This window comes from Asterias amurensis, chromosome 4 (genome assembly GCF_032118995.1).
Source record: "Asterias amurensis chromosome 4, ASM3211899v1".
Taxonomy (NCBI): Eukaryota; Metazoa; Echinodermata; class Asteroidea; order Forcipulatida; family Asteriidae; genus Asterias; species Asterias amurensis.
Window position 1 is genome coordinate 8,133,057 of NC_092651.1, and position 21,050 is coordinate 8,154,106.

General features: G+C 36.2%; 1 protein-coding gene across 1 annotated transcript in view; it reads left to right on the forward strand.

Annotated features, from left to right (window-relative positions):
* LOC139936052 (major facilitator superfamily domain-containing protein 6-like) overlaps positions 1–20,847 on the forward strand; it is a 38,855-nt gene extending 18,008 nt beyond the window's left edge. The window contains exons 5-6 of the mRNA XM_071930767.1: positions 17,644–17,807; positions 20,625–20,847. Coding sequence (XP_071786868.1) covers positions 17,644–17,807; positions 20,625–20,819 — 359 coding nt within the window. The 3' untranslated portion in view covers positions 20,820–20,847. The remainder of the gene's footprint in view (positions 1–17,643; positions 17,808–20,624) is intronic.
* Positions 20,848–21,050: the final 203 nt, after the last annotated feature.

Genomic DNA, 21,050 nt, shown 5'->3' on the forward strand with positions numbered 1-21,050 from the left:
CATGGCCAAAATCTTGATCTACAAAAGGTATCAATAAATTTAGAAATCTTGAGAAAGAGACAAAAATAGTTGCTATTTTTAAGAGTAAGGGTCTGTATACTTTTTGTGATGACTCTGAAAATGCATGACAAGAAAAACTTAGGTGGTAAAAAAAGTACAGTAATGCATTTTTAGAAACAGTTCACTTTGAAGTATTAGGGTTATGGAAAAAGATATCACTTTTGGCCCCCAAAAAGTTTAATATAAGAAGCCTAACCGCAGATTATTCTTCGTGCGTGGACATATTAGCTCCAGAGTTTTGGCGATATCTCAGAAAACGTGACCACCTTTTGAAATTAAATTTCCACAGGTAGAATATTGTATGCAACTGTCAGTCTGATTTCCGAAGAAAAAACAATTTGCCCTTGGAAAGGAAAAAAAAGCTGTGATTAGCCTGAAAAGTATATTAACCTCCTTACCTTATGAAATAGTACAAGTAGGTCAGCCCTTGTCCTCAATAACAAAATTCTATTTTTCAAGGACCAAGTATCAAACCTGACAACTACATTTCAATTCAATTCAATTCAATTCAATTCAAAAACATTTATTTCCATACTTCCCTAAAAGGTATTGACAATTACATGTATTACGGAGTACAGCAAAAAAAAATAATAATAATAATAATAATAATAATAATAATAATAATAATATTTATTAAAAAAAAAACACCTTCAATGACACAGACATCACAAAGCGCTGTACAATTAAAGCAGATTAAAGCAGACAATTGGCAGATTGGATTGCTGCTGACAGCCTGTTCCACAAACGAGGGGCATGTATTAAGAATGAACGATCACCATAATATTTAGTTTTGGCTACTGGCTGGTTTAAGCTAACCACACCGGAGAAAGATGAGCGAAGAGTATGAGTAGTATATTTCACAACCAATAATTCACTAAGTATCATTAAGTAACAGTAAACATAAATGTAATAAATAGAGTATGGGCTGTTTTGATGAGCAGAGGCTTGTAAGAAACAGCCAGACAGACAAAGAAACAAAACAAACAGACAGACATGCAGACAAAACGACAGAGGAACATAATACATGACACAACAACTTATAATATTCGCAAAAAGATGGCAGAACAGTTTAAACAGAAGCGATATAAAACAAATAAGTAACAAGTAATTTATATAGAATACATAAATAACTCAGGCAGTTTCTCCTTCTTGATTGGTTGAGAGGACATCACGTGGGGGAGTTTAAACGAATGATATAACCACAGCCAGAAGTGTTTAAACATGGGCGTGACACGCGAGCTTGCACCTGTGCTTATAAGACAGTTTATTCATTCCTATTGGTCGAGAGCAACGGCTGGAACAACTTTGCCACATCACGCGATACGCGCGACGCGCATGCCAATAACTCCTTATAAAGAGTTTTTCCCAGAGGGTGTTACCATTTCATAGCTGGAGGGGTGGTTTGTTGAAAGAAATTATTGAACAATTATAATTTTGGCATTTTTTTTAACTTTTGAACCAATAAGTTTTGATGTTTTTTGACCGAAAAGGTATTTATGAATGGGAATAAAAATGTGGTCAGTATTAAACCGGCCAAACACAAATTTGTTCCCTTTTTAAAACAATCAAACAGTTCAACAAAACAAAGGTACAAACGTTGCTTTTAAGAATCTTACCAATATGACCAATACATGAGCATCACACCGATAAGAATCTTACCAATATGACCAATACATGAGCATCACACTGATAAGAATCTTACCAATATGACCAATACATGAGCATCACACTGATAAGAATCTTACCAATATGACCAATACATGAGCATCACACCGATAAGAATCTTACCAATATGATCAATACATGAGCATCACACCGATAAGAATCTTACCAATATGACCAATACATGAGCATCACACTGATAAGAATCTTACCAATATGACCAATACATGAGCATCACACTGATAAGAATCTTACCAATATGACCAATACATGAGCATCACACTGATAAGAATCTTACCAATATGACCAATACATGAGCATCACACCGATAAGAATCTTACCAATATGACCAATACATGAGCATCACACTGATAAGAATCTTACCAATATGACCAATACATGAGCATCACACCGATAAGAATCTTACCAATATGACCAATACATGAGCATCACACCGATAAGAATCTTACCAATATGACCAATACATGAGCATCACACTGATAAGAATCTTACCAATATGACCAATACATGAGCATCACACCGATAAGAATCTTACCAATATGACCAATACATGAGCATCACACTGATAAGAATCTTACCAATATGACCAATACATGAGCATCACACCGATAAGAATCTTACCAATATGACCAATACATGAGCATCACACTGATAAGAATCTTACCAATATGACCAATACATGAGCATCACACTGATAAGAATCTTACCAATATGACCAATACATGAGCATCACACCGATAAGAATCTTACCAATATGACCAATACATGAGCATCACACCGATAAGAATCTTACCAATATGACCAATACATGAGCATCACACTGATAAGAATCTTACCAATATGACCAATACATGAGCATCACACCGATAAGAATCTTACCAATATGACCAATACATGAGCATCACACCGATAAGAATCTTACCAATATGACCAATACATGAGCATCACACTGATAAGAATCTTACCAATATGACCAATACATGAGCATCACACTGATAAGAATCTTACCAATATGACCAATACATGAGCATCACACCGATAAGAATCTTACCAATATGACCAATACATGAGCATCACACTGATAAGAATCTTACCAATATGATCAATACATGAGCATCACACCGATAAGAATCTTACCAATATGACCAATACATGAGCATCACACCGATAAGAATCTTACCAATATGACCAATACATGAGCATCACACCGATAAGAATCTTACCAATATGACCAATACATGAGCATCACACTGATAAGAATCTTACCAATATGACCAATACATGAGCATCACACCGATAAGAATCTTACCAATATGACCAATACATGAGCATCACACCGATAAGAATCTTACCAATATGACCAATACATGAGCATCACACTGATAAGAATCTTACCAATATGACCAATACATGAGCATCACACTGATAAGAATCTTACCAATATGACCAATACATGAGCATCACACTGATAAGAATCTTACCAATATGACCAATACATGAGCATCACACTGATAAGAATCTTACCAATATGACCAATACATGAGCATCACACTGATAAGAATCTTACCAATATGACCAATACATGAGCATCACACCGATAAGAATCTTACCAATATGACCAATACATGAGCATCACACTGATAAGAATCTTACCAATATGACCAATACATGAGCATCACACTGATAAGAATCTTACCAATATGACCAATACATGAGCATCACACTGATAAGAATCTTACCAATATGACCAATACATGAGCATCACACTGATAAGAATCTTACCAATATGACCAATACATGAGCATCACACTGATAAGAATCTTACCAATATGACCAATACATGAGCATCACACTGATAAGAATCTTACCAATATGACCAATACATGAGCATCACACCGATAAGAATCTTACCAATATGACCAATACATGAGCATCACACCGATAAGAATCTTACCAATATGACCAATACATGAGCATCACACCGATAAGAATCTTACCAATATGACCAATACATGAGCATCACACCGATAAGAATCTTACCAATATGACCAATACATGAGCATCACACTGATAAGAATCTTACCAATATGACCAATACATGAGCATCACACTGATAAGAATCTTACCAATATGACCAATACATGAGCATCACACTGATAAGAATCTTACCAATATGACCAATACATGAGCATCACACTGATAAGAATCTTACCAATATGACCAATACATGAGCATCACACCGATAAGAATCTTACCAATATGACCAATACATGAGCATCACACCGATAAGAATCTTACCAATATGACCAATACATGAGCATCACACCGATAAGAATCTTACCAATATGACCAATACATGAGCATCACACCGATAAGAATCTTACCAATATGACCAATACATGAGCATCACACCGATAAGAATCTTACCAATATGACCAATACATGAGCATCACACTGATAAGAATCTTACCAATATGACCAATACATGAGCATCACACTGATAAGAATCTTACCAATATGACCAATACATGAGCATCACACCGATAAGAATCTTACCAATATGACCAATACATGAGCATCACACTGATAAGAATCTTACCAATATGACCAATACATGAGCATCACACCGATAAGAATCTTACCAATATGACCAATACATGAGCATCACACCGATAAGAATCTTACCAATATGACCAATACATGAGCATCACACCGATAAGAATCTTACCAATATGACCAATACATGAGCATCACACCGATAAGAATCTTACCAATATGACCAATACATGAGCATCACACCGATAAGAATCTTACCAATATGACCAATACATGAGCATCACACTGATAAGAATCTTACCAATATGACCAATACATGAGCATCACACCGATAAGAATCTTACCAATATGACCAATACATGAGCATCACACCGATAAGAATCTTACCAATATGACCAATACATGAGCATCACACCGATAAGAATCTTACCAATATGACCAATACATGAGCATCACACCGATAAGAATCTTACCAATATGACCAATACATGAGCATCACACCGATAAGAATCTTACCAATATGACCAATACATGAGCATCACACTGATAAGAATCTTACCAATATGACCAATACATGAGCATCACACCGATAAGAATCTTACCAATATGACCAATACATGAGCATCACACCGATAAGAATCTTACCAATATGACCAATACATGAGCATCACACTGATAAGAATCTTACCAATATGACCAATACATGAGCATCACACCGATAAGAATCTTACCAATATGACCAATACATGAGCATCACACCGATAAGAATCTTACCAATATGACCAATACATGAGCATCACACCGATAAGAATCTTACCAATATGACCAATACATGAGCATCACACCGATAAGAATCTTACCAATATGACCAATACATGAGCATCACACCGATAAGAATCTTACCAATATGACCAATACATGAGCATCACACCGATAAGAATCTTACCAATATGACCAATACATGAGCATCACACTGATAAGAATCTTACCAATATGACCAATACATGAGCATCACACCGATAAGAATCTTACCAATATGACCAATACATGAGCATCACACCGATAAGAATCTTACCAATATGACCAATACATGAGCATCACACCGATAAGAATCTTACCAATATGACCAATACATGAGCATCACACTGATAAGAATCTTACCAATATGACCAATACATGAGCATCACACCGATAAGAATCTTACCAATATGACCAATACATGAGCATCACACTGATAAGAATCTTACCAATATGATCAATACATGAGCATCACACTGATAAGAATCTTACCAATATGACCAATACATGAGCATCACACCGATAAGAATCTTACCAATATGACCAATACATGAGCATCACACTGATAAGAATCTTACCAATATGACCAATACATGAGCATCACACTGATAAGAATCTTACCAATATGACCAATACATGAGCATCACACCGATAAGAATCTTACCAATATGACCAATACATGAGCATCACACCGATAAGAATCTTACCAATATGACCAATACATGAGCATCACACCAATAAGAATCTTACCAATATGACCAATACATGAGCATCACACCGATAAGAATCTTACCAATATGACCAATACATGAGCATCACACTGATAAGAATCTTACCAATATGACCAATACATGAGCATCACACTGATAAGAATCTTACCAATATGACCAATACATGAGCATCACACCGATAAGAATCTTACCAATATGATCAATACATGAGCATCACACCGATAAGAATCTTACCAATATGACCAATACATGAGCATCACACCGATAAGAATCTTACCAATATGACCAATACATGAGCATCACACTGATAAGAATCTTACCAATATGATCAATACATGAGCATCACACCGATAAGAATCTTACCAATATGACCAATACATGAGCATCACACCGATAAGAATCTTACCAATATGACCAATACATGAGCATCACACCGATAAGAATCTTACCAATATGACCAATACATGAGCATCACACTGATAAGAATCTTACCAATATGACCAATACATGAGCATCACACTGATAAGAATCTTACCAATATGACCAATACATGAGCATCACACCGATAAGAATCTTACCAATATGACCAATACATGGGCATCACACCGATAAGAATCTTACCAATATGACCAATACATGAGCATCACACTGATAAGAATCTTACCAATATGACCAATACATGAGCATCACACCGATAAGAATCTTACCAATATGACCAATACATGGGCATCACACCGATAAGAATCTTACCAATATGATCAATACATGAGCATCACACCGATAAGAATCTTACCAATATGACCAATACATGAGCATCACACCGATAAGAATCTTACCAATATGACCAATACATGAGCATCACACTGATAAGAATCTTACCAATATGATCAATACATGAGCATCACACCGATAAGAATCTTACCAATATGACCAATACATGAGCATCACACCGATAAGAATCTTACCAATATGACCAATACATGAGCATCACACCGATAAGAATCTTACCAATATGACCAATACATGAGCATCACACTGATAAGAATCTTACCAATATGACCAATACATGAGCATCACACTGATAAGAATCTTACCAATATGACCAATACATGAGCATCACACCGATAAGAATCTTACCAATATGACCAATACATGAGCATCACACCGATAAGAATCTTACCAATATGACCAATACATGAGCATCACACCGATAAGAATCTTACCAATATGACCAATACATGGGCATCACACCGATAAGTTTGAGACATACTCTGTACATTTGAAATAAATTGTAATGCCTGGCTAGAGTTGTTCTTTATTTAAATAAGATTGCATTTGACAAACATGTATTCAAGCTTTTGCAGTATCATTCCTTTCAAGGGTTTTTAAGACGTATGTCACTTGCTTTGACTGGTCTTATTAAATCAAATGCAATTTACATATACTCAGTATTTCACAGCAAACAAGATTAAATACAGCATAATTGTGTATACAAGGACAACGTCTATACCAAGCTACAAATAATTTGTATGAGATCATTCAACTTGTTGAAATATTACAATTCTTCATGATAATTCAGCAGATAGCTGGTTATACACGTACATGTACCTTTTTCTTACAAATGTTTAAAAAAAATATGTGCACATTTCCAATTGTTAAAATTTCCAGATGCTCTGGATGTTGACAAAAAGTTATTGAGAAATATGAATAAAAGGTAATAAATATTACCTATTATTTTTAAAAAAAATGAAAAATTTATATTTCTCAATAACTTTTAAAGCCCCCAATTAAAATTATGGGTTTTTAGAAAATTTGCTGGGTGTTTTCAGACTTGTTTGCATAAACTTTCCCCATTTATATAGTTTATATTTGTCTTTGGAATCGGGATGCACATCATTCCACTGTGAGATTGTTCTGATCCCCAGAAAATACTTAGTTCATTTTAATAATAACATAAACATTGGAACAATCTTTGACAGTTCAATCCATAGAATCTACCCAAAACTTGTGATTGGTTTAAACCAATTAATTGGCTAACCGGATTTACTAACTGATTGAAGGGTGTTGTGTTGGCAAACCCTCGTGTGGGATTCCTGGATGGTTGGGAACCCTAGAGGCACGGAACCAAAATGATTCATGCATGCAATTTTATCCACCTCCATAAATTGGTACTCATTAAAAGGGCTAACCAGAAGGGGGAATAGGTTAATAATGTGGGGTCTGAAATAGTCACGGGGGAGGCATCTCTGCTATCCTCATCTTAAAGGCACTGGACTCAAAATTACTCAAAATAATTGTTAGCATGATAACTTAATTACTTGGTAACAAGCAATGGAGAGATGTTGATAGTATAAAACATTGTGACAAATGGCTCCCTCTGAAGTAACATAGTTTTTGAGAAAGAGGTAATTTTCCCACTCAAATGTTAGAAAAGACTTCAGGCCTGAAGCCTTTTACTGCATTACTAATAGCACACCAATTTGTGCAACAAGGTTGGTTTTTCCTCTTCATTATTCTCTTGCAACTTCGATATGACCAATTGAGCCCAAATGTTCACATTTGTTATTTGATGCATCGTATGTTGGGATACAGCAAATGAGAATTCTGGTCTTTGATAATTTCCAAAGGTGTCCTGTACCTTTAAGCAGACCAACCACTTGGGGGAGTAGCGTTAATAATGCGGGGGGCTGACATAGTCACAGGAGATGTACCTTTGCTATCCTCCCCTTAAGGTATGGATGAATTGTCTGTGCCTGACCATGAGTGTTTCTATCAAACCCATAGGCTATCACCATGTCATCAAGATTGAGCCAGCTTTGGTTTCAGTTTTACACCTCCAGTATCCTGCCTAGAATGAACAAATATGCTTTTTCTATTCCCAGGATAATCCAAATGCTAATTTGTCTGGGCTTCCCTTAGAGGCATAACTTATTAACTGAGGGACAGGGTTAAGAAACTTAAAGGCAGTGGGCACTATTGGTAATTCCACAAAATAATTGTTAGCATAATAACTTACTTGGTAACAAGCAATGGAGACTGTTGATGGTAAACAACATTGTGAGAAACGGCTCCCTCTGAAGTAGTGTAGTTTTCGAGAGAGAAGTAATTTTCCTCGCATTTTATTTCAAGACCTCACATATAGATTTTGAGGTCCCAAAATCAAGCATCTGAAAGCACACAACTTCGTGTGACAAGGGTGTTTTTTCTTGTATTGTTATTTTGCAACTCTGAAGACCAATTGAGTTCAAATTTTCACAGGCTTGTTATTTTGTGCATATATGTTGAGATACACCAAGTGATGAGAAGACTGGTCTTTGACAATTACCAAAGTTGTCCACCACTTTAAAGGCACTGGGCACTATTGGTTATTACTCAAAATAATTGTTAGCTTAAAAAACTAACTTGGTAAGAAGCAATGGAGAGCTGTTGAGTGTATAAAACATTGTGAGAAATAGCTCCCTCTGATGTAGTACTATAGTAGCTATGGGTACACCAAGTGAGGATACTGGTGTTTAAAATGGGTCACCATTCATCATCATCATTTAGGCTGTGTTCATCCAGTGTAAGATGTAGCCCTCATGTAAATGCTATCCATAAAATATAGTTTTCTTGCAGTTCTGGTTCATTGTGACAGTGTGTTCCTGCATATATTGTACACCCTGATGTTATCTCTCCATCTTCTTCTCTGTCTACCTCGTTTCTTTTTCCCTGTCCTTGGTTGCCAATTCCTTATTCTTGTTGTCCATCTGTTGTCATTTCTTTGGACAGTGTGTCCAGCCCGTCTCCATTTAGCTAATGTTTTACTGTCCTTATGATGTCTCTCACTCCAGTTTTCTTTCGTATGTCTGTGCATTTATTCCTGTCTCTAATTGAGATATGTACCATTTGTCTCTCCATTGCCCTTTGTGCTGTGCAGAGTTGTTTGTTCTAACATTGATCACAGTGTAAGCACTTTATGTAACCCACCATTACATACATGTATACATTAACTGACAAACCTGTAGAAGTTTGAGATCGATCGATCATCTGGGTCACAAGAAAAACAGTGAAAAACAGATTACACATTTTGCATGACATCCTTTTTAAATTTCTCATCAAAAATGATGTTTCAGACAGAAATATTTCAAGGGATGTTTTCTACTATCATCATCTTTAGACAGTGTAAGTTGTATGTAAATATGTGATCTTAGACAAGTTTTTTCCTTACCAATTCTGTAATGTTCCTTTAAAGGCAGTGGACACTATCGGTAGTTACTCAAACTAATTATTAGCATAAAACCTTACTTGGTAACAAGTAATGGGGAGAGGTTGATGGTATAAAACATTGTGAGAAACGGCTCCCTCTAAGGTGACTTAGTTTTCAAGAAAGTAGTAATTTTCCACGAATTTGATTTCGACACCTCAGAATTAGATTTTGACACCTCAGAATTAGATTTTGAGGTCCCAAAATCAAGCATCTGAAAGCACATAGCTTTGTGTGACAAAGGTGTTTTTTTTTTTAATATCTCGAACTTGCGACGACCAATTGAGCTCAAAATGTTTACAGGTTTGTTATTTTATGCATATGTTGAGATACACCAAAGTGAGAAGACTGGTCTTTGACCATTACCAAACGTGTCCACTGTCTTTAAATGAGTCAGCAATCTACAATATTGAAAACTGAGCATCAACATATAATCAATGTATAGGTTTTAGGTTGCTGTTGTGTAAGCATTGGTTTATTGTCTTTCGCTGAGTCTACACAATCGGATTTAATTAAATTTTATAAGGACACAAATTTCCCTAGGGTGCAGAGAGAGTGCACTGGACCAACTCATCTGAAATAATCCTTAAACCATGTGGATTTCATATGACAGGTATCAACATGTTGGATTCTTTAATAGATGGAAATTTGCATCTGGTATAAAGAATATTGATTTGAATCGGATTCTTAAAAAAAAAACATCCCCATATATTTACTTTACGGAACCAATGAAATTCATGACTTAAATGCTTCTATTTTGACATTGAAAGTCCCCTTTATTGGTTTTCATGTTTGAAAACCTTTGTGAGAAAAGAGTGAATTTGGACTTGGGTAGGATTGATTTTGTGTTAGCATTCCTTTGGCTACTTTGTTGTGTTTTAAGAATGTCATCATTCTGAACTTTGGCATTCATTCATGGTTACATGAATCTGGAGTTAATTTAAGTTGTCAGAATAGATCAGACCTTAAACTTCACTCATGAAGGGGCACAGCAATGTCTATCGGGCTTGGGGCTCCTCTATAAGGAAAGCATAAATTTGTACAGGAACCATGCAAAGGGCACCACATCAAAAGCATACAGCACCACGGCAATGGGCCATATTTTTGACTGCATGAGGGCTCTCTCAATCACTTCCGTGGGGTTTATTCATTCTTACCCAAAACAGTTATTAAAGATGGAACACATTACCACTACAAACATCTAATCCATCACAAACAATAAGACTTTTAAAGGAGCTGTTATAATCCACCTCTAGAGCAAATTGAAACTACGGCGCATCAAAAGTGACAGAAAGCCTATTAATCTGTGCAGGGCGAATCGTGTATACCCCGGAAGTGATAGAAATACTCTTTATAGTGCTATTGCCCGGTCAAAAATAAGGCAAATTGCTGTGGGTGACATGTAGGTTGTTTTTCGTTTTTTTATAATATGTAAATTTTACTTGTTTGTAATTGAAGCTGCATATCATATACAAAGAATTAGATTTACAGTCGCCTCTCATTGCCAAACTACCTTTTTATAATAGAAATATAAATTCCTTGGGCAATGAAGCACAAAATCCAAGCAAAAAACACAGAACAGCTGCGTGTCTGTTCACAAACACCTAAATGTCTAGTTATAATGTACATGTAATATTGTAAGAGAACAGCAAAACCAAGAAACACAAAGCAGAACTGAGATTCAGTACTTCAGAATGTGCTGTTTATAAACAGAACCTCTTCTTTACAAGAGCCAATAAAGTGTAATTTTCTATTGCAAAAAAAAGAGAGGAGCATGTAGACATCTGTCTGCTTGCTTGGACCTTATACGTAGCACCATAGAAATAGAACCCGGAGAATGCTGAGCTCGGCCACCCTCTGTGTTGTCTGTGGACGCGGCGTATCGATACTGCGCGTTATGCGTGTATAGAAAAATGAGCATCACGTGACACGCGTGTATGGCAAAATGGCAAGATGTCAGCACACATAGACCGTTTCTAGTGCGTTTATTGGTCAATGATGACGTCACTGTATGACAAAACATACGCGTTTAAAAAATGGCGTATGCGTGTCCATAAAAATGGTCTCGAAACGAATCCGCATGCACAATGAGACACTCAGCGTTCTCCGGGTTCTATTTCTATACGTAGCACTTATATTTCTCTTTACATAATGCAGATGTGTCCATCATGTAAATCCAGATGGTTCAAAAACAGTCCCTGAGACCATGGAGGGCTGCTATAGCTTTACACCCTTAGGCACAGATGAACATATTTAAAACATGAGAATATATTAGATTAGTAGACACTGGATGGCTTTGACAGCAGTCGATTCAAGGTTTGAATTGAGTGTTTGCACAGCCTAGTGCAACGTGCCGGTTCATCCACCACTGTTTAGCATTCATATTAATGGCACATTTAAATCAATTACAATTCATTGTGTTTTATGCTTATTTTGTGACTTATTACTTTGATTTGTAATGAAATAGGGCCCACTTTGCTGCTCGTTTGTCGTGTATAACTCAGTTGCATCTTTCAGCGAAATGTGATTAAAGGATTTGTTTACATGGTATAGGCCTACACAAACAAACAAACAAACAAACAGCAACATTCCTGGAGGAAACCGAAGTCTCAGACCTTTCTATCAAAATATCACAGCCAAATTTCTGCCAACCGAGTTGGAAAACTATGGAAAGCCATTAATGCAAAGATAAAACAGATGGCCACAGTTTGTAAAAATGTCACACCACTATTCAAAAACAGTGTTGAGCTTGTTGGATATAAAGCAAACAATTGTAGAAGATATTTTATTTAATTGAAAGTTTGAAAAAATATTGCATTTGATCAGAAAATCTCGTCATATGTACCACTAAATGACCTAACTTGTTTACTGTTTTAAAAAACGTGTACAGAGAAAATCATGATTGAAGTTGCACTACTTTTCAAACTGCTGTTTCGGAGTCTGCTTACCAACTTTATTGTATTATTTTATGACAAAAACAAAGCTGAATACTTTATTCATACAGAACTATCAATGTGTTTTCATCCCTAAAACTATTTTAATTAGTAATTAATTCCTAAACAGATAGGTCACTTTGTGAAAATGAAAATTTTTGCCTGCAGCGCGCTGTGTACAAACCAATGCGTAATAGAGACCTATCGAGATCGGTCACTTTTGTGAAAATACTACGCTCCCCAGTTAGGTCAAGATGTTAACAGATTGAGTGTTTTGCTAACATTCAGCCATCCATGCCAACCAGTGCCGTTTGTTTATCATCAATGGAAGGGTTTAAAGAGCCAGCAACATTTTCAATATCCAACAGAACTTTCTTCAAACTAAACAAAAATTAAAATGAATTTTCTTGTGTATAAAACACAATTAATCTCATGTTCTTTAGTTAAAGTTCTTAACCCACACTCAGGTTTAAGAAGTTTAAAATCAAATTAAAGACTTAAGTATTTCATATAATGTCCTGAGGCCTTGCCACAAACAAAAAGTTTTATTTTTAGTATAAAAAAAATGCCTTTACGCTGCAAGGCTTATTTAGTTTTTGCAGGTTTCCTTGGTCAGTAAAGATACTTTAGATTTGGGTACACTGACCAATGAATTAGATTAGCGGCTTTGCTGAGTGTATTGATGAGCTTCGGTTTCTAATGATTCTTATCAGGTTTCAAAGCGTTCAAATGGTTTAGTTTAAAGGCACTGGACACCTTTGGTAATTGTCAAAGACCAGGTTTCTCTCTTGGTGTATCCCAACATAACATAACCGTTAATCTGTGACTCAATTGGTCATCAAAATTGCAAGGGAATAACAAAAGAAAAAACACCCTTCAAAAAGGGAAACATTTGTGTGCTTTCAGATTCCTAATAAGAGCTTCAGGCCTGGAGCCTTTTATTATTTGAGTGAGAAATAACCTCTTTCTCAAAAACTTCAGAGGGAGCCGTTCTCACAATGTTGTATACTATCAACAGCTCTCCAATACTCATCACCAAGTAAGGTCTTATGCTAACAATTATTTTGAGTAAATACCAATAATGTCCAGTGCAGGAGCTATTTGTTTGGTTCACTATAAGTTTCAAGTTCAGAGCCTGTACACAGTTATCTCAACGATCTACAAAAAGACAGAACCAGAAACTCCTCTTCCATGATGAACTCAACAACTCTATACCTTAATAAAATTGAAGTATTTAATGTTGAAATCTCATCAGAGCATATCCTGAGGCTCTAGATGCGTTAGTGTTAAAGGGACATTACAGAATTGGTAAGAAACAAAAATCGTGAAGATCACAGATTTACATCAAACTTACACGGTCTAATGATGATAAAAGTAGAAAACATCCCTTGAAATATTTCTGTCAGAAATTTCATATTTGATGAGAAATAAATAATTTAACTTGGCGTTTGGAGTTTATCGCTCAGTGAGCATTTTATTCATTTTTGTTTTGGCATCGATGCAATGCAAATTTTTTAATCGGTTTTTCACTATTCTCTCGTGACCAAGATGGCCGATTGATCTCAAACTTCTACAGGTTTGACAGTAAGTGCTTACACAGCCAGCAACTTTTTTGCTAGCAAAACCAGTTCTGTAATGTTCCTTCAAGTAACACAATTAACCTACTTTGTTGCCTGGATCATCATTCCCCCTTCTTCCATTCCTCGGGTACAGACCGTGGGTATCATTCAATTTTAAAGTCTCATTCTAATCTTTTCCAATGGAAAGTAAATTAAATCTTGGCGACGTAGCTGTTCATCCAAAGACTCTAAAATCGCTTTCTGTCACGCTCAGAATGTGTTTTGTTACAATTTAAACTCTAATTTGCATAGACATCTTCCTGCCAATTCTCTCTCTGCTTTGATTAAATTGTCAGTGTTATTTTTGGCCATTTTCACTAGAACACACAATTTTTCAGGAAATGCTGTACATGTGATATTACTTTATATTTTAGTTATCTGGTTCTCCAATAAGTTATAGCCATAAACATACACGTATTACTGTCTTACTGGGTAACAGTTTTTATTAATTAGTGTTTACACCAAATTTTTATTGATAAGTGTTTATACCCAATTTTTATTGATAAGTGTTTATACCCAATTTTTATTGATAAGTGTTTATACCAAATTGTTATTGATAAGTGTTTATACCAAATTTTTATTGATAAGGGTTCATACCCAATTTGTATTGATAAGTGTTCATACCAAAATTTTATTGATTAGTGTTAATACTTAATGGTTATTGATTAGTGTTCATACCCAATGGTTATTGATTAGTGTTCATACCCAATGTTTATTGATTAGTGTTCATACCCAATGTTTATTGATGAGTGTTCATACCTAATTTTTATTGATAAGTGTCATACCCAATTTTTATTGATAAATGTCAGTGTCCCGATCATACCCAATTTTTATTGATAAGTGTTCATACCCAATTTTTATTGATAAGTGTTTATACCCAATTTTTATTGATAAGTGTTTATACCAAATTGTTATTGATAAGTGTTTATACCAAATTTTTATTGATAAGGGTTCATACCCAATTTGTGTTGATAAGTGTTCATACCAAAAGTTTATTGATTAGTGTTAATACCTAATGGTTATTGATTAGTGTTCATACCCAATGGTTATTGATTAGTGTTCATACCCAATGTTTATTGATTAGTGTTCATACCCAATGTTTATTGATGAGTGTTCATACCCAATTTTTATTGATAAGTGTCATACCCAATTTTTATTGATAAATGTCAGTGTCCCGATCATACCCAATTTTTATTGATAAGTGTTCATACCCAATTTTTATTGATAAGTGTTTATACCCAATTTTTATTGATAAGTGTTTATACCAAATTTTTATTGATAAGTGTTCATACCCAATTTGTATTGATAAGTGTTCATACCAAATTTTTATTGATTAGTGTTCATACCCAATGGTTATTGATTAGTGTTCATACCCAATGGTTATTGATTAGTGTTCATACCCAATGTTTATTGATTAGTGTTCATACCCAATGTTTATTGATAAGTGTTCATACCCAATGGTTATTGATTAGTGTTCATACCCACTGGTTATTGATTAGTGTTCATACCCAATGGTTATTGATAAGTGTTCATAGCCAATGTTTATTGATAAGTGTTCATACCCAATTTTTATTGATAAGTGTCATACCCAATTTTTATTGATAAATGTCAGTGTCCCGATCATACCCAATTTTTATTGATTAGTGTTCATACCCATTTTGTATTGATAAGTGTTTATACCCAATTTTTATTGATAAGTGTTCATACCCAATTTTTATTTATAAGTGTTCATACGGTCATACCCAATTTATATTGATAATTGTTATTGATATAAAGTTTCGTACCCAGATTTTATGATAAGTGTTCATACCCATACTATCTAAAGTACACGTGTACACGTACATGTACCCGACTACTTAGGTAATAACAGCATAATCTCTATGTTAGAGCATGGCGATTTCCAGAAAATTATTCCCCTTGAAAAGAACAAACTTAATAATTGGCCATCCTTGCCCGCAGCTATGAGGAAGCTACTGTCCCCTATAGACACAACGTGTTAAATCTTCCTGGAGCATTGTGGAGACAACACAAGGATGTCAGTTAGGCAATCATGCTGAACAATTTCTTAAAGGGTTTTAGTACTTTTTCTATGACACAAACCTCCATACATTCACACTAAACTTACATGGTTTAAAGATAATGACGGTATAAAGCTTCCTTATAAATATTACTGGCTGAGGTGCTGTAGTTTTTGAGAAACGAGTAAAACAATTTTACGAGAGTAATTTTCGTCTCGTTAGACGGAAATATTTTTAGTATGTACAAGGGATTTAGGTGACTCTCCTGAAAACATGACTGTGATTTTCACTCACTTTTCTGAGAAAAAAAACTTGCTAACTATAATGAGGATGAAGGTTCTACATGTAAATTGTAACCTTACTCTACGATATTACATACACTTCATTCACAGTGAGTAGGGATTCATATCATGGTAAAAAAACTTGATCTACAAGAGATACCAACATCCGAATCAGAGACAGAGAGTTGACATTAAAGATGTAATCTCTTCACATTTTTTCTGATCATTTTATTGAATACATTTGTACCATTGACATACATGTACACACATCTGTGAGTAATTTCAGTAGGAGTCCGTTAAAGACAGTGGACACTACTGGTAAATACTACTCAAAATAATTATTAGCATAAAACCTTACTTGGTAACGAGTAATGTGGAGAGGTTGATAGTATAAAACATTGTGAGAAACGACTCCCTCAGAAGTGACGTAGTTTTCAAGAACAAAGTAATTTTTGTGTGATTTTTGATTTCGAGACCTCGGATTTAGAGTTTTAGGTCTTGAAATCAAGCATCTGAAAGCACACAACTTCGTGTGACAAGGTATTTTTTCTTTTATTATTATCTCGCAACTTAAATGACCAATTAAGCTCAAATTTTTACAGGTTTGTTATTTAATGCATGTTGAGACACATCAAGTGAGAAGACTGGTCTTTGACAATTGCCAATAGTATCCAGTGTCTTTAACGATAATCATATTTGTCTTGCAACTTGTTCTTAACAGATTTATCAGGAAGAGATGAACCTGATAATGATGGAGGTTCAAGTAGTCAACATATGCAACTCACCATGACAACCATCAACCAATCACATCCTGATAGTCCACCTGTCACAAAGACCTATCACACTCACCGTCCTCTTCTTCATATGCAACTTCCAAATACACCAGTAAGTACAGCCGACTTAATAGTGGCTTCTTATAGACGATGTGACCTCTGACGCACTCAAAAACCATAACATGATTCGCGCACATACCGCCGAGCAAAACCTTTTTATTTTGGCAACCAGCTATAAAGTACATGCAATCTTACCATGACTACGCGTCTTTTTGCCCGGCGAAATATGACGTGTACAGTGTTTTGTCAATAGAGGGCGGTTTAAATGTAAACAAAGGTCACATCGTCTATACATGTAGCGATCATATCTGTCACTCATGGCTCCTGGTGCTGTACAGTATTTCCTGCAAGGTATGTCGGACTACTTTTGAATTATGACACCTTGGCTCAATTTCATAGAGTTGCTTAAGCAGAAAATATTGCTTAATAATGCTTTGCTTAGCAGAAATGAGCAGGATGCCAGTCACAAATTGTACATGTGACAAGATAGTTTGGCTGGTAACCTTATTTTGGTAAGCATATTTTTGTTAAGCTACTTCTTGTGCCTAAGCATTTCAATACTATGAAATTGGGCCCTAATATAATCCTTAGCACCAAGTATTGGTTTACAAGGTGCTGTGGCATAGTATGCTGCCAATCAAACCAGGAACACAGGGCAAACCCCTTCTCTTTTCGATAAGTGCACTGGGTTCTTTTAAGTGCTTTAAACAACACACAAAACCAACAGCTTTTTGTCTCATCCGAAGGACGAAGCATCATGGTTGAGTGTCTTGCTTAAGGACACAGGTGTCATTATTGGGACTAGAGCCCACACTCTGCTTGTCAGAAACATCAGATTGAGTCCGGTGTTCTTAACCGCTAGGCTATAACATGCAATTAAGAGCATTATAATGTTCTTTTTACTTTTATCTGATTTTCATTTCTTATAAAATAATTTGGGGTTGAACAAAGAGAAATTAAATAGAGTAGGATTTGACCTCCAGATTAACATGCCGACGCTCTACCAACTGAGCTTTCTAGCCTTTGTTTTTTTGCAGTCTCCCTTTAATGTCGATATCTTTGTTCGGGGGTGCCAGTCAGAAGCCATACTATTAACTAACAGTAGTGTGCATTTTTTCTTATTGGTTGAAAAGAAGAAAAGTTGACTGGAAATGCATGAGCGAACTCGAGCCTGCGCCGTCTGACGTGCTGAGGCTTTAGCCCTAATGTTGGCAGGTCTCCCTTATTTGTCAATACCCTTGTTGTCTGGCAGTGCCAGTTAGAAGCCATTCACCTGATTGCACCGTAAACTTGGGTGTGATCTGTGGTTGCCAGTACATGGCAGTTTCAGGTTGACTGGCTTCTGGCTGGCACCCCTGAACTGTCAAATAGGGAGAAACCGTAAGGCTAGATAGCTCATTTGGGAGAGCCCTGGCACATTATTCTGGATGTCGTCGGTTCAAGTCCCGCTCTCTGCAATTAATTTGTCTTTTTGTTTAACCCAAAATTATATAAAAAATCCCAAGTTAGCTTCCCTTGTGGTTTATTACTGGATATTTGAAATCAAAAGTGGCATCCCCAAAGGTCATCCCTGCTGCTGCTTTCCAGTAGTCATGGTGCAAGACATTCTTGGTTTAGTTGGTCAACCTCTATGGTAATACATTAGGCCCCATACACTCAACGCTACACACGTTGCGCCTATTCCATCGATAGTTTCTGTAAGCCGCGATCCTGCCAGCAAGTTACATGTTGGTCTTCTGACTGGCACCTCGCAATAAAAATATTGACAACATAGGAAGACCATCAAAATGAGCGCTAGACTGCTCAGAGCCCCGGCACATTAACTTGGAAGTCGCAGCTACAAGGCACGCTCTAGTAAAAGATTCCTTGGTTAATCTAAAATTCAGGGGATGTGATTTCTCTGTTTTTAACCAGAAATACAAATGTTTTTTTGTTTTTTTGGTTTTTTTTTCATTTGGATCGAAGTAAAAAAAAAAGGGAGATAAAACCATATAGAATGTCCCAGATTACAGAGTAGGTTTTTAAAAACCAAAGATAAATTTATGTACATGTGTAAGCAGGCTTCGTGCTCTCAAGCTTTTGCGCTCTCTCAAGTTTTCATGCTTTGAGCTCACTATTTTGTTATAAAGCCTATCACATCCCTGAAATATAGAAGGCACACTACCATGACTACCGTGACTACTATATATAACACACAGGGACCTTGACTCAAAAAAAAAAGGCACGACCAAGATTGTTTCTGATGATGACGTCGGGTGAATTGGGTCAATTTGTATGGTCAGACCTTGTACTCTATTGAGCTTTCCAATGTTTTTTTCCAAGGGCCAAGTATTACAAGTAAACATGTTCATGTGTTGAAGCGCCTTGAACGTCACTGAGTGTCACGTATAGTGATGCGTATGAGCTATATATAAGAAGCCACTATTATTAGTAACAACTTTGAGACATTTTAGTACTGTCTACTTCTGTATAATAATAATAATAATAATATTAAGTTTTTATATAGCGCTTAGCCCTGGTCACTGGGCCTTAAGTCATTCCTTAAACCATCTCAGCTCCCTGGTGAGTATACAGCCTGTGCAAAAAATATGCGCTACTCGGCTAAATCAATCACAAGAACCATCTCTGCCCTCACAGGTACCCATTTACCCCTGGGTGGAGAGAAGCAAATATAGTTAAGTGTCTTGCTCAGGGACACAAGTGTCACTACCGGGATTCAAACTCACACTCTGCTGAGCAGAATCAACAGAGCTTGAATTCGGAACTCTTATCCACTCGGCCACGACACCCCATAAGCATCGTGTAAATACAATTGAAGCCATATCTGAATCTCTCATTTATCTCTCTCTCTCTCTCTTTATCCTACCAGGATTCCCCTGATGATGATGACAACACTTCTCCAGGCTGCTCCAGTCTCTCCAAGCTACTCACTATGGAGGATCGACTCCCAGCTCTCGGACAAGAAGTCTTAGAGATGAGAGAAGGTCGACCACCAGTAGTTGGTGAAGAGTCTGATGAGCGTTGTGAAGATCGAAGTAACAAGGGCAAGCAAACTATGGTGTAGATCATTGTGAAGATCCAAGTAACAAGGGCAAGCAAACTATGGTGTAGATCATTGTGAAGATCCAAGTAACAAGGGCAAGCAAACTATGGTGTAGATCATTGTGAAGATCCAAGTAACAAGGGCAAGCAGACTATGGTGTAGATCATTGTGAAGATCCAAGTAACAAGGGCAAGCAAACTATGGTGTAGATCATTGTGAAGATCCAAGTAACAAGGGCAAGCAGACTATGGT